We start from the raw sequence: 15,535 nt of genomic DNA, 5'->3' as shown, positions 1-15,535 counted from the left end.
AACCAAGGGTTTGATGCTTAACCAACTGAGCCACTCAGGTGCCCCAGAGCAATTTTCTGACAGGCAGTGTAACACAAATTATAGGCAGACACCTAGCAACACAAACTTCAGTTGGCAACTTTGAAGAGGTTGGAAATAAATGTTTTAGTCAAGGGCAAAGGGCTCTTTATCCTGCTTATCATCTGGTACTAAATCCAGCAAGACACCAACCTACCGCTGGGAAGGCAGGCCTCAACTCCAGGATCCCCACCAGAGTCTGCCTCCTGCTTGAATATGTAATTGACACGAGAGCCACAGAAACCAGCCAGGCTGCAGAGCGGGTGCTGTTTTGGGTACCTTGGTCCAGGCTGCTCTTGGAGCAGAAAGGTATCAGGCCTTTTGCAGAGGTTCCTAAATCAAAGTCTACCAGGTGCCACAGGCTCCACCCACTACTGGAATGAGGTTTTGTCCAACACGGTCTTCAAGGAACTGTGCAGGAAAGGAAGCGGGGGTCCTCTAGAGCAGAGGAAAGGTACAGTTTGCACAGCTACGAATCACCCTGAAGTCCCCAGAATAAACCCTTCAACCCCCAAACTATTATATTCTTTTATTTATAGACTCTGGGAGCAAGGACCCAAGCACAGCCTGGTGCTCTTGGAGAGAGAATAAAGCAGCTATTGTTCATACTCAGAGGTCGCTGAGGTGCCCTCCCCCGCTGGTCTGGAATGATCCACACTGCTCGAAAAGTCAACAGGAGGAATGGCGGGCTGGCCAAAGAAGGAAGGAGAAAAAGAAAGTCCCCTTTACTCCTGAGGGCTATGGTGTTGGATCAGGGTGTAGTCCTGGGCACATGTGCCTGACTCCTGTGCAACAGCCCTGCCTCTGTCCCCCGAGTCTCCACTGCTGCACCCCCACTCTCACACCTCGCCCCCCCCAGCTGCTTAAGTGCCCCTCCTGGAGTGCATGAGCAGGTCCCGCTGCAGTCCAGCCTCCAGGCTTGCAGTCAGCCGGGCCGTGGGAGGGTCGGTCAGCAGAGTCCATTTGTTGAAAACACCTCGGCCAAAGTAGTCCGCGATCACAGAGAAGCTATCGTTGGAGCACTTGAGCTGCAGGGAAAGAGAGAAGAATCAGAACTGTAGGTCTCCCAGTCCTCAGTGAGAGAAGGAAACCAGCCGATGCTCCGGTGAGACTCAGGGAATGGGGCAGCTAACCACGCACTCACGCACACCTGGTGCTGGAACTGATCGTGCAGATCGCGTTTCTGTTCCTGGGCGCGGATCATATCCATGACCTTCCGGTTTTCAGGGAGGCAGGTGGGACAGTCGGCATCACTTTCCGAGTAACTCTCAAAGCAGTGTTGGTGGAAGGAGTGACCGCAGAGAAAGTGGACGGAGGGCAACTCCAAGGCACTGTTACAGATGCTGCACTTGGTCTTCTGGAAGATCTTCGGACTGCAGGCAAGGGAGACCAGAAGGGAGTGGCAAAGAGTGAGAGCAGAGCCGAGAGCCAGGAACAGAGAGAAGGTGGTTGGAGTCAACAAGGAGAGAGAGGTCCCTGGAAGGGACTGCGAGGCCCTGCCCTTGTCACCAACAGAGAGTCAAATAAGGACACCCTGCCTTGGGCCTGCAGTGAGTCTCAGCACACACCCTGCAAGGCCAGCTAACGCTTTCAGTTTTCACAACAACCACTAAACTGTCCTGCATATCTTTGTTTTTTTAAACTGCAGCATGGCTGACATAGGTCATGTTAGTTTCAGGTGTACAACACCGTGACTGACGAATCTGTGTCCTGCTGCGCCCACCACGAGGGTAGCTACTGTCTGTTACCACACAGCACTATTAGCACACCACTGGTCCTATTCCCTATGCTGTGCCTTTCATTCCTGAGACTTAGTCATTCCATAACTGGGCGCTTATAGTGGTCTTTCAGGTCTCTCCTCAGATGTGACCTTTCCGGTGAGGCCTTTCCTGGCCATCTCCTACAGGAGAACGTACACACGCTCTGCACCCTCCTCCCATTCCTGAACTCAATTCTTCCTTGGACCCCATCATCATCTAACATAATATTTTGCTTACTCAGTGTCTGTTTCTATCTTTACGTTGCAAGCGCCATACAGCAGGGCTTTTTGTCTGTGTTGTTAAGAACGGTGCTTGAGACATAACAGGGGCTCAGTAAATATTTGTGGAATGAAAAAACTCTTCTTCTCTAATAAATATTTTATAATGTTAAGGGCAGATTAAAACTTAAAAGTAGGAGATTAATATACAGTACAAATACTTATAATTATCCACTTCCTCTATCTTCTAAAGCCAAGTTTTCTTGTTTTTGTTTTTGTTTTTACCTTTGATGGCTTCCAACCACAACTTAGATGTGTTGTTAAGAAAAGTAAAACACAGACTCCTGGGGTGCCTGGGTGGCTCAGTTGGTTAAGCAACTGCCTTCAGCTCAGGTCATGACCCTGGAGTCCTGGAATTGAGTCCCGCATCTGGCTCCCAACTCCATGGGGAGTCTGCTTCTCCTTCTTACCTTCTCTGCGCTCATGCTCACTCGCTCTCTCTCCCTCAAATAAATAAATAAAATCTTAAAAACAAAATAAAACAAAACACAGACTCCTATAGAAAGAAAAGTACCTGCCACAAGTAACATTCTCCGAAGCCCAATAAATAATGATCTATGGGATAAACCCTTCTTTGGAATTCCTCCGTTAAGAAAGATCTCTAAGAATGAAATGTCTGAACACGCTCCATATAACCCTCTACGAAAAGTATTTAGTGACACCTGGTGAAGAACGAGGCCATTCCCTGGGCCTCTGCACGTATCCAGTTGCCAAGTACCTCGCCTTGAGCTCCTGGATCTCCTGGCGGATGCGGGTGGTCTCCTCTCGGTACCGCCGCACCCGGAGTTCATCCTGTGCGATCTGCTGGCTCTGTTTCTGCAGTTTTTGGACCAGGTAATCCCGGATGACAGACAGGGTGGCTGTGGAGTTGTGGGCCAGCGTCTGCACCACTGAGATTGGGTCGGGAAGGAAAGGAAACAATAAAGCACACAGCACCCTCTAGATGGAATGGAAGAGCCTCTGCCCGGAGCTGTCGGCGGCCCGCACCCCCCTCAGCCCCACTACCCTGTCCTCTCAAGCACCTAGTAGGGGCGGCATGAGGTTCTTGTTCTCAATGTGCTTGAGCACAGCGGCCACGTACTCCTTGCAGTCCTCCTCCTTCCGGGCGAAGTAGCTGAGTGCCTGCTCCCACAGGGAGGGCTCCTGCTCCCCATGGCGCTCGCACACGGCCACTACCTGCCGGTACTGCTCGTGCTGCATGTGGTAGTGCATAATCTGCTGGAACCTGGGGTGGGGGCAGGACACACTCAGCAGCCATCCCCGGACACGGGGACCCTTCCCCCTTCCTTGAACTTGGCCCACATCTTACAGCTTCCCCTGCTCGTAGAGGTAAAGGACCCCATCCTGGAAGTCGTGCATCTGGCAAAGGACCAGGGCCTTGTCAAAGACGTCACAAAAGCGGCCGCTCTTCAGCAGGGTGATGGCCTCTGCATGAAGCTTCTCTTTGACCTAGGGAAGGAGAAGCGTGCTGCTGGCCAGAGGGCAGAACCACAGGGTCTCCACGACAAGCCCAATCAACCACCTCTTCAACTGCCTCTTCACAGGGGACCACTCAGCCCCCCGGGGGGTGAGGTGTTATTGGTCTAAAGAAGGTGGCAAAAGGCCACCACAGAAGGTGGAAGAGGAGCACCACAGATCTGCCAGGCCTCACCTGGGGATCCTTCTCGTGGGCCCAGTTCTGCAGTCGCAGCTCCAGAAGCGTGTCATAGATGCCCTGCGGTGAGTCGGGCTGGACCTCACTCATGTGTTCCAGGAAAGCTTTCAGCTCTCGAGGGTTATTGGCAAAGATGGGGATGAACTCCTCAGAGTTGGCCTGGGGTAGGGAAGAGGGGGAGGGAGGAGGCCAAGTGAATGGGCATGGTCTCCTTGAGGCCCCCCCAGGTGATCCCTGATGTCCAAAAGCCATTCTCCCTGAGGTCTCACCCTGCAGCCTGGGGCCTCCCGATCGCCTCGACCTTCGAGGCTAGGCTGATAGTCTGTACAGAGCCCCTTCAGCAACTGGGTCGTCTGCTCTGGTATATGGTGCATGAGGATCTTGCCATAGCGTTTCATGTTGCTCTCAGCCTGCTCAAAAGGCAGCTTGCCGATATACCGGAGGGCTTCCTGATAATTCTGGAGAGAGGTAACAGGCAGAGGAAGCGCATGCTCCTGCCTCACCCACCAGGAAGCACTCTCATCTTTCCAAGAATGTCCTAGCAAAAGAACAGGTCTCTGTCTCACTTACCTTGATATCTTCTAACTGTATCTTTAAGTACCACTCGTGATGGGCATGGTTCTCAGCTAAGTAGAGGGCGTGGGAGTAGTAGCCCGCCTGCCGGAGGACCTTGATGGCTGTCTCCACATCGAAGTGGACTTCACTCTCACTCTTTGTCTGCCAGAGAGACATGAAACAGTCATTCACAGAAAGGGGGTTGGGAAACGGAGAGGAAACATGCATCTAAGACCAGATTCTTCTTCTTCTTTTCTTTCTTTTTTTTTTTTTTTTTTTTTAAGTAATCTCTAGACCTAATGTGGGGCTTGAACTCACAACCCAGAGGATCGAGAGTCACATGGCTCTACTGATTGAGCTAGGCAGGTGCTCCCAGATTCTTCAGATAACAATAAAGTCAAGGCCAGGTCTCTGGGAGACCAATAATAATAGTAAAGCAAATAAATAAAGCCCATTGTTTTAGAAAATTATGTCCTCTTCTCAGAAAGTCTCTAAGAGCCAAAGTCTTCCTCTGCCCCTACTATTTCAGGGACTCCTGTGGGGACCCAGGGGCCTCCCAATGTTAATTCCGAGCTTAGATACTACGGGAAGTCCAAGCATCAAAAAACAAGAGGGGAGCTGGGAGAGAACTAGCAGGAAAGGCTGTTCCTCTTCCCAGTTTATAGACCAGAGGATCCTGGTCCCCACATAAGGTCAGCTCCTTCCTCTCCCAACATCTGCTGAGGGGCAAGCCCTGGTAGCGTCACCTCATGCTCAGTGGGACCCTTAGGGACTCTCCCATTAACAACCCCACACCTTGATGAACTCCTCTAGCTTCGAGCTGTCCTTGAGCTTGGTATAGCAGTTGAGCAGCAGGGTGGTGTGGTCGGCATTGGCCAGGGACTGCCGGTGCAGGGTCTGCAGGTAGGCGGTCAGATTGTGGATGCGCTGGGCATCCAGAAACTTGCGGATCACATAGGACGGCTCCAACTTTCCAATGGTTCTGGAGAGACACGTGCATCACACAGTATCTGCATCAGTGTACTTTTCAACCTTTCATGTGCATAGGAATCACTTGCAGGTCTTAAAATGCAGATTCTGTTTCGAGAGGTCTGGGGTAAGGCCTGAGTCTGTATTTCTAACAAAGACTCAGATGATACCAATGCTCCTGGATTATGGACCATGTGAGAAAGCAAGGCTCCAGAGCACTGACTCTTTTTTTTTTTTTTTTTTACTTAATTTTTTATTTTTTCAGCATAACAGTATTCATTATTTTTGCACCACACCCAGTGCTCCATGCAATCCGTGCCCTCTACAATACCCACCAACCTCCCACCCCCCACCCCTTCAAAATTCTCAGATCGTTTTTCAGAGTCCATAGTCTCTCATGGTTCACCTCCCCTTCCAATTTCCCTCAACTCCCTTCTCCTCTCCATCTCCCCTTGTCCTCCATCAGAGCACTGACTCTTAAACTTGGCTGAAAACAGGAATTCTAGAAAGGTAGGGAAAGGAGCTAGACAGGGTCCCCAAGCCCCTTATTAGGGCAGAAAATCCCAAGAATTAGTACCAAGAGAAGAAACTGTGGAAGCCAAGAGATGAATATCCTTTTCTCTTAAAAAAATCAGATCAAAATACAATTTTTTTTTTTTTAACTAAGCTATATGCCCAACATGGGTCTTGAACTCATGACCCTGAGATCAAGAACTGAATGCTCTACCAACTGAGCCCCTGGCCGCTCCCAAAATGATATTAACAAAGGCCAGGCTGAAGTATAAAACAAGAGGTTCAACTTTAAAACTCATTGGCTCAACTGTATCTTGGTCATGTAATATTTAACCCTTTGCAATTAAGTGTACTATCTTCTCACCAAGGCCATCCCAGTTCCTGCAGAAGGAAAAGGTGGTTCCTGGTGAGTCTGCTCCCCTCACTGAAGCCCAGGTGTCAGCCTGTCTGGCTGCATGCAGAGCTATAGCCTAAAGCACCCCAGGACTGACCGGATATACTGCTGAACAGCCCCATCGTGGTTGCCCTTGCTGTAGAGATGGTCCCCATACTGCATGAAGATCTGGGCCAAGCCATCACTGTCCAGGTGCTGGCTCTTGGCCAGGTTGATGGCCATCTCAAATAGGTTCTTCTTAAATAGCATCTGGAAGGGGAGAGATTAAAAAATTGGTAGAAGCCATCCAGAGAAGACACCTTCCCACAATGCACCTACAATACACAAGCCAGACAGTCCCGGACTTCTGGCCGGCCTAGATCCCAGACAGGGGACGACCCCTCGGATACCCCCAAGACCAACATTGCCTTACCGCGCAAGTCTCTCGGCAGAAAGAGCGGACCCCGAGAATGCGCTCGGGCTCCTAGCCATTATCTTCCTCTAAGATCTCATCCCAGGTCATTTACCTTGTAATTCTGCCCTAAGGGACCTGGGTAAGGCTGTGCCCCAAAGGGAGGGAAACACCCTGGCCAAGGTGACTTGGGGAGCCTGTTCCTACAGCTGTGTCTGGGTGCTTGTGGCCAGCTCTGGGAACCTGGTGGCCTTGCCTCCAGTTTGGTCTGTGTGTCCTTCTCCTGCAGTGCGTGGACCCGCCCATCCCGCGTCAGCACGTACAGGGAGCCCCACTCAGCAAGCACATCCACTACATCCTCAAAGACAGCGCTATAGGCTATGAACTTGTTGCACAGGTCATAGATGTTGAGAATCTGCTTGTCGGAGCTCTGTGAGTCCCTACTGGTAAACTCCGACCTGTGTGGAAAAGAAAAAGCACCAGGTATTTCTAACCACTCTGTCTCAGCAACCCCTTACATCACAACTTTAGTGCTGCCCGTTCCACCCCCGACAGACCACCCTTCGGCCCCTCTAGCAGCACATTTCGTAAGTGCAGCATTGCACTGGCAGCTCTAGGAAGAGATCTTACCCTTCAGGATCCTATGATTAACATAAGCAATAGATTAAAAAACTTAGAATGTCCGAACACTCATTTGTTTAACATAATTAGCACCTGGTAAAAACGAGATGCTACACTTAGTGCTGAGTGAAAACGAACATTGACAGGGATCACTTCCCTCATGCAGAAGACCCTGCCGCCCCTTTCAGGTTGCTCAGGATAAAAATACCATGTCCTGCACACCCAGCCCTTTCCAATTTCTCTACTACTTATTTCCTTGTCCCTCCTCCCAATTTATATTGACAGAAGAATTAAAAAAAAAAAAAAAAAAAAAGGCAGTTCCAAATTCTCTGGAGCATTCTAGTGCACCAGGGCTGCTTGGCAAACATCTGTAGCAAAAATACTTTTTTCAGTAAAAACATTACAAGTGAATCTAGGTATAAGCATAATTTACATAAAACCAAAGTAGGAGACTGACAGGATGCAGGCATTAGGATTTTAAAATCATGTGAATTTGGGGAAACAAGGACAGCCCTACACCCTCTTCCTTCTCCCTGGAGTCCTTACTTGGGAGAAACCTTCCGGTCACGGGAGACAATGACAAGGTAGCCTCTAAACCAGTGAGCGATGAGTTTATGGCCCTCAAAGGCAAAGCAGGGCCCACGTTCATCAGGCTGGTACAAATAGACACATTCATCTCCAGCCACTATGAATTGCAGGTCCTGTGAAGGGTCACTTAGGGCTGAGCAGCGCAGGCCACAACCATGGGTGTCCAACTCCACACGAGGGTAATCCTTTCCAGAAACTATATAGGACTGTGAGAAGAAAGAAGTTAACAGGCTCCCTTTCAGGAGCGGGCATCTAAGCCTTCCCAAAGGTATTCCCAACTCCACACTGGCTCTCTCTCTAACTCACAGCACCCTAAGACTTTCTCTGGCTGTTTGTTTTGTCCATTAACCATCACCCATCTACTAAATATATAAGCTGGTGGGGGGGGGGGGGTGCGGCGCCTGGATGGCTCAGTCAGCTGAGCATCTGCCTTAGCTTAGGTCATGATCCCAGGGTCCTGGGATCGAGCCCCATGTTGCACTCCCTGCTCTGTGGGGTGCCTGCTTCTCCTTCTCCCTCTGCTCCTTCCACCCCACTCATGCTCCATGCTTGCGTATGTGCGCACTCTCTCTAATTCTCTAAATCTCTAAATCTAAGGTTTTGTTTAAGTAGAAAAAAAAAATATATATATATAGATATATATATATATATATATATATATATATGAGAAAGCAAGGACCACACTGCCTTCCTGTGTGTATACTATCACCACCTACTAATGGAATCCTGCCATTAGAAATACAATAATCTTGTACTGTTTTACCAAAAGATTATTCCTGAGAGTAGGCTGTTAGAAATAAGAAGAGCACCAGGAACCAGCAAAGTAAAGCAACTTGTTGAATGTCACTTAACAAGTTAGGAAGAAAATTCAGGTCTTTAACTATAAGCTCTAGCTCTTTTCCTAATTCTGACTCTTCCTCATCTCTCTTTTTTTTTTTTTTTTTTAATTTTATTTATTTATTTGTCAGAGAGAGAGAGGGAGAGAGAGCAAGCACAGGCAGACAGAATGGCAGGCAGAGGCAGAGGGAGAAGCAGGCTCCCTGATGAGCAAGGAGCCCGATGTGGGACTCGATCCCAGGACGCTGGGATCATGACCTGAGCCGAAGGCAGCTGCTTAACCAACTGAGCCACCCAGGCGTCCCTCTTCCTCATCTCTTAAATGAAGAAATAAAATATTAAGCAGAGCAAATGACTCAAGGCTACACGATGAAAAATTTAAGAATCCTACCTTTCTTGTCACTTCCTTACCCTAGGCCCCTGAGCAATGGAGAACCCTCCCCTGCCTGCCCCTAACTCATACCTGAACATTCTCAGTTGTCACAACAAACAAATGAGTGGTTTTTCCTGCTTGGCGAAAGGCCAGCCCAGTTACAGGATAGTTGCCCTTGTGCAGAATCTGGGTCTTGCTATGCCGGTCCCGGGTAATGTCTCCTTTGTTCAATGTAACACTGCCATCTGTGAAACCTGGAGGAGAGCAGAAAACAGCACTTCACTGAGACTGAAAAGATCAGGAAGCACAGAAAGGGAAAAAGACCATTTGAGGCACTTGTTGGAAGTGACAAACTTTCTTCTCATACCCAGCTTTCCCAGCGGTTAACATAAAAATCGGTACTCACGGACTCTTTTTCAAAGAACAAAACTGAATGCTTTCCCACTCCAAACTTTAATATCTCAAAGGCCTGAGTTCAGTACAAAATGATCTCATTAAAACAATGAAGACAAGGTGCAGAGCAACTCTGAAGAAAATCTGTAAAGAATCACGGAGCGTTACGTTTGCCTTCTGCTTACCGATGGCCATAAAGTTGAGATTTTCATGGACAGTCAAACAAGACACAACTGTCGGCTCTGTTCCTGGGATGGCAGGGAAGATTCGGGTGCAGAGTGGATTGCCACCATCTCTCTTCTCCAGGTTCCAGATCTTTACCTGTGAACACACCTCGGATGTGTGAATGCTAGTCCCCTCCAACAATCATTCTAGTCTTCTGGTCCTTTCCCACTTCCCTTCTAGGACTCACCAGGGGGTTGATGCCTTCTTCATCTTCACCAACAGATGCCAAAATATTGTGCTGCTTCAGTTGGTACAGGTGTGTCACCCGCAGTTTGTAGGCTTGGAAGCCTGTCAGCTGTAGGGAGCGAGGCAAGAACCAGATTTGGCCTTCCATATGTGCAAAATAGTCAAGGAGCCTCCTTTCCAAGGAGATATATTTAGACCAGAACCCAGATAACTACTAACATACATCCAACTCCTTAAATTTTTCAAGGATTTTCCCACATATCATCTCTGGAAAGTCCCTATCTTTAAAAAGGTGAAAAAGAAGGCCAGAGTTTAGTACCAACACTGTCAAGAAAAAAGCAACAAACTCTCACTTTCATTTGTCTCCTTGCCCACGATCTAGGCAGGGGAGGTAACGACATCTAACACGTTCATCTTGTAAAGCCTACTTGCATTCATCGTTCTGACTGATCTTAAAAATAACCTTGTCGTGGCGTGGCTGGCTCAGTTGGTTAAGCCACTGCCCTGGGCTCAGGCATGATCCCGGAGTCCCAGGATCCAGTCGGGCATCACGCTCCCAGCTCCACTGCGAGTCTGCCTCTCCCTCTGACCTCCCTTCTCATGATCTCTCTCTCTCTCTCTCTCTCTCTGAAGTGGATAAATAAAATCTTTTTTAAAAACGACCTTGCCAAGTTGGTATTTCATACCCTTTTCACAGATAAGTAAATTGAAGCCCAAGGAGGTTAAGTGACTTGCCCAGGATTGCTCAGTTGGTAACAAGTTAAGAGAATGGACTTCCTTCTTTCTTCCCTCAAGCCTCAGAAGGAGAACTGGGCACCCATCTAAAGGAAAGTGGCACGCAACACGAACCCCTATGCCCGACAGATTCCATCCCTGCTGGATCTCTTCAGGGATCTGGGAAGGGAACAGACAGCTCCAGAGGAAGGATATCTCCAAAGACTAGGCTCCCTCGGCCGGAGTCGCAGACAGTGATGCCGGGAGGGAGGCAGAGGAACTTGGAAGCAGCGGGTCCTGAGGCAGGTGCAGCCGCAGGAGCTGCCCCATCATTCCCTAGCGGCTCCTTCACCAGCTCCTTGTCGAAGAAAACGAAGCGCCGCCACTGCAGGTAAGCCGCCATCTTGGCCCAAGGTCTCCGCCTCTGGGAGAGAGGTCATGTGAGAGGCGCGCAAGGATCACGTGATAGGACCGCTTCCTGGAGCCAGACTGCACATGCGCCCTGAAGTCCAAGTGACAGCTTCCCCAGGCCGGTGAGTGGGGCCTGCGTGAGATAGGATTCCTAGCTGGTCACTCACTCGCTCCTCCCGTTGCTAATTTGTTGGCTCTATAGGTGCACTGGGTAAAATGCTTCTGAAGTGCTAGACCCTTCACCTCTTTGAGCATCAGGTTCCTCCATTATTGAATGCATGGACAACGAGGGATCAAGATGAGACATATGAGGGCGCCTGGGTGGCTCAGTCGGTTAAGCATCGACTATTGACTATTGATTTCCGCCCAGGTCTTGATATCAAGGTCGTGGAATCGACCCCCGGCTGGGGCTCTGGGCTCAGCGCAGTCTGCTTGAGATTCTCTCTCCCTCTTCTGCCCCTCACCCTGCACGCTCTCTTCCTCCCAAATAAATAAAATCTTGAAGGAAAAAAGGTGAGGAATGTCAGGCGCCTTGTGAATTGTAACCCACTGTGCTTAAGTGCATTATGTCCCGATCTCCCAGGGCTGTTTTGAGGCATAAATGAATGAAGGTATATGAAACTGGCTTTTCAGCTGCAGGAGCGGAGAACTAAAATTAGAAGTTTGCATCTGCCACCAGATACAGATTGCGAAACACAGAGTCTTACATTCGTTTTTGTGTCCCTCTGTTAGAGTCTGTGGCATGAAGTAGACACGTAGAATATGTTTCTTAACGAAACTAGGAAATACTCATGGTGCAGGAACTCTCAAGAACGTGGGCTTTCTTTCCCTTTCTATAGTGGGAGGGTATGGGACATAAGCCCAACACAGGGAAAATGCCTGGAAGGGTTAGCTCTGAGAGCCAAGTGATTTAACAAGTGGCAAGTGTCCAAGATATTCCATGGCCACCCACCATTTCCATCTCTGGCTAAACCAACTGTTCGCATGGAAAACTGTAGGTACACAGTTTGGTGTCACAAGGAGCTATGTACAGGAGTGACAGTCATTTTGAGATAATATGACGTGTGAAAAAGTGACCATGTGGTTAGTATTTGTGGAGTTTGCTTTGCACCCCTCTCCCCTACTGCTTTTTATTTCCAGACTATTTTACTCTTTGTTCCCACCAGGAGTTCCCAGAGAGTGGGGGCTGTGTTTTGTTTACCAGGAACCAGGCTTAACAGAGCTGGTAGATATTCGTCTGGTTGAAGAAATGAATGTGGATCATTTTCCCCTTACCCCCTCCTCTCCTCAGTCTGGTTGAGAAAAAAGGTAGTGCCCCATTTGCTAAAGGGATAAGTGAGAGGAAGAAACTGTCTAGTTCACATAGATTTCCTGACGTCCAGCTCGGATTTCTTTCCTCTGTCACAGTTTCAGGATCTGAACCCATAGGCAGAAGCACAAATGGGGAGTTGATTCTCTTCCATCTGTTGAGTATATTTTGTACCATTCCTTAAATTTTTTGGATATTGTGTGTATTTCATTTGTTAAGATTATGAATAATAGATGTTAAAAGAAGCAACGTGGCGAGTGCCTGGCTGGCTCAGTTGGTAGAGCATGTGGCTCTTGATCTTGGGGTCATCAGTTCAAGTCTGACATTGGACACAGAACTTACATTTTAAAAAAAAAAAAGGAGCAATGTGAGGATGTGAGGAGAGGGGGTGAAGGATGGTGAAAGAGGTAAAGGGGATTGTCTTTTTTTTTTTTTTTTTTTGAAGATATTATTTGACAGACAGAGATCACAAGTAGGCAGAGAGGCAGGCAGAGAGAGAGGAGGAGACAGGCTCCCTGCCGAGCAGAGAGCCCAATGTGGGGCTCGATCCCAGGACCCTGGGATCATGACCTGAGCCGAAGACAGAGGCTTTAACCCACTGAGCCACCCAGGTGCCCCTTGTCTTTTTTTTTAAGATTTTATTTTTGGGGGCGCCTGGGTGGCTCAGTGGGTTTAAGCCTCTGCCTTCGGCTCAGGTCATGGTCTCAGGGTCCTGGGATCAAGCCCCGCATCGCGGGTTCTCTGCTCTGCGGGGAGCCTGCTTCCCCCCTCCTCTCTGCCTACTTCTGCTCTGTCAAATAAATAAATAAAATCTTTTAAAAAAAGATTTTATTTTTGTTTAGAGAGAGAGCATGCAAACAGGGGAAGGAGCAGAGGGAGAGTCCCAAGAAGACTCTGGCCTGAGCGCTGTACCCGGCATGGAACACCATCCCGAGATCATGACCTGAGCCAAAAGTAAGAGCCAGACACTCAACAGACTGAACCACCCAAGTGCCTCAGGTAAAGGGGTTAAAATGTATTTATACAATACATATATAAGAATGTAATGTACAACATAGGGAATATAGTCAATAATATTATAAAAACTTTGTATAGCAACAGATGGTTAACTAGATTTACATGGTAACCATTTTGTAACGTATTTAAATATCAAATTGATAGGGTGTATACTTGAAACTAACACAATGTTGTATATCAATCATTTTTCAATAAAATAAAGAAGTAACGTGAATGCAGAGATGTGAACAGCAGAGGGGCATCTTTGTTCTTGACTTGGGTGCTCCCCTTACTGTCCAATGGCAGAGGCCCAGAGTCTTCCTATGATACCTGAACCTGGTAAAGCCTGTGTCCATTTGTTCCTATTTATGAGGGTACAAGGGTACGAAGGCAGGGATTCACAATCCATTGCACCTGTTCAGACTTACTGCCTTCCTTCCTTTCCTCTTTTTTTTTTAAGGTTTTATTTATTCATGAGACAGAGAGAGAGAGAGAGGCAGAGGGAGAAGCAGGCTCCCCAATGAGCAGGGAGCCAGATGAGGGACTGGATCCCAAGACCCCAGGATCATGAGCCGAAGGCAGATGCCCAACCATCTGAGCCACCCAGGTGCCCTCCTTTCTTCCTTTAGACAAACATGTATCAAGTACTCACTATTCCTGCAATTGTACTAACTGCCCAGAATGTAAATATGAACAAGACATGATTCTTGCCCTTTAGGGAGCTCAACCACCATGAGGGACAGACACAGAAAGGACAGGGATGCCTGGGTGGTTCAGTTGGTTAAGCATCTGCCTTTGGCTCAGGTTGTGATCCCAGGGTGCTGGGATCGAGCCCTGAGTCAAGTCAGGTTCCCTTGCTTGGCAGTGAGCCTGCTTCTCCCTCTCCCTCTTCCCGCTGCTCCCTCTGCTTGTGCTCTCTCATGCACACACTGTCAAATAAATAAATTAAAAAAAAATTTTTTAAAGAAAGGTCTGACAGTAACCAGTCCTTAATTTTATATAATGAATTATACCTAACAGGGTGGTTTCTCTTTTTATGGACTTTTCATAGCAACCATTTGCAGAAGTATCATTATCTCTGGTGGGAAACGGAGTCTCTGAGAGGTTCAAGTGACTCTCCCTGGGTGAGCACATCAAAGTTCTTCCGGTCCCTAACCTTTAATTAGACACTTTTCTGAAGTGTGAAGCTGGGCTATACTTGTCAGAACAGACACTAGAGGAGCACCTGGGTGGCTCGGTCATTAGGTGTCTGCCTTTGGCTTCGGTTGTGATCCTGGGGTCCTGGGATTGAGCCCTGCATCAGGCTCCCTGCTTGGCAGGAAGCCTGCTTCTCCCCCTCCCTCTGCCACTCCCCCTCCTTGTGTTCCCTCTCTCTCCATCTCTCGGTCAAATAAATAAATAATTTTTTAAAAAGAACATAAACAAGGATTTATCTTTTTCTTATACTTGTCTAAGTCCAGGAACTTCAGTATAGTAAGGAAGATAAGCAGGCAAACTGCACAGAAAATGATGTACTAATTCAGTTATAGTTCTGCATATGGAGACCTTGAGGTCTGAATGGACTGAAGATAAAGAAGCAATTCAAGTCTTCAGCTTGAAATTAAACAGATCACAATTCAGAATCAAGGAGTGCCTAGCCATGGTCTCTTTTCCTCTTCAGCAAACTGCTGTCCGTGATGTACAGAACAGTTATATCCACTGGAGCAAAACAGGAATACTTCTTGTTCTGGCTGCAAGCTTTTATTTTCTATCAGTTTGTTTTGTTTTTTTCTCATCTGGCTCTCGGGGTAGAAACCATTTTCTGTAATACTGAAAGGTCTGGGTTTTTTCTCTCTTAGCCCGTATGAGGGCTAGCAGAAGTTTCCACTTTAGCAACAGGAAAGTCAATCTAAAATAAACTCAGAAGGACACCTGCATGGCTCAGCTGGTTGGGCGTCTGCCTTCAGCTCGGGTCATGATCCCAGGGTCCTGCGATCAAGTCCCACATGGGGGTTTCTGCTCACTGAGGAGCCTGCTTCTCTCTCTGCCTGCCACTCCCCCTGCTTGTGCTCTTTCCCTCTCCCTCTCTAACAAATAAATAAAATCTTAAAATATACTCAGAGGTCTCCACATACAGGAGAGTTCAGCTTCCAAAGCTACAGTGAAACAGGAGGAAGCAATTAGCTGATTATTGATTGTAAAAATCTGGCCCCCTAAAGAGAAAGGAAATTCCCCATGAACTTGGCAGAGCACTTAACCAAGCTTTTAACACTGCAGTAGTGCCTATTTTTAAGTTGTATTTCTCCCCACTAAGAACAGAAACAAGTAGTTA

The 15,535-nt window shown here is 48.0% G+C and overlaps 1 protein-coding gene and 1 long non-coding RNA gene across 3 annotated transcripts; one reads left to right on the top strand and one right to left on the bottom strand.

The window, feature by feature from the left end:
- Positions 1–569: 569 nt before the first annotated feature.
- Positions 570–10,932, bottom strand: VPS11 (VPS11 core subunit of CORVET and HOPS complexes). The gene is made up of 16 exons (XM_047747379.1): positions 10,725–10,932; positions 9,796–9,944; positions 9,569–9,704; positions 9,081–9,244; positions 7,739–7,986; positions 6,828–7,029; positions 6,278–6,429; positions 5,100–5,286; positions 4,320–4,466; positions 4,019–4,207; positions 3,747–3,908; positions 3,405–3,544; positions 3,118–3,320; positions 2,814–2,985; positions 1,208–1,430; positions 570–1,085 (listed from the first exon to the last, which is right to left on the bottom strand). The coding sequence occupies exons 1-16, from the start codon at positions 10,909–10,911 to the stop codon at positions 921–923; spliced, it is 2,826 nt and encodes a 941-aa protein (XP_047603335.1). The 5' UTR covers positions 10,912–10,932; the 3' UTR covers positions 570–920.
- LOC125110283 (uncharacterized) lies at positions 10,883–14,570 on the top strand. Of its 2 annotated transcripts, none has more exons than XR_007130548.1 (3): positions 10,883–10,899; positions 13,073–13,227; positions 14,276–14,557. It is a non-coding gene; the product is annotated as an uncharacterized LOC125110283 (long non-coding RNA). The 2 variants fall into 2 exon arrangements; XR_007130549.1 differs by lacking the exon at positions 10,883–10,899 and adding an exon at positions 10,996–11,041 and having other exon boundaries at positions 13,071–13,227; positions 14,276–14,570.
- Positions 14,571–15,535: the final 965 nt, after the last annotated feature.

Source organism: Lutra lutra, chromosome 10 (genome assembly GCF_902655055.1).
Source record: "Lutra lutra chromosome 10, mLutLut1.2, whole genome shotgun sequence".
NCBI lineage: Eukaryota > Metazoa > Chordata > Mammalia > Carnivora > Mustelidae > Lutra > Lutra lutra.
This window is presented reverse-complemented; position numbering and strand designations above follow the sequence as displayed.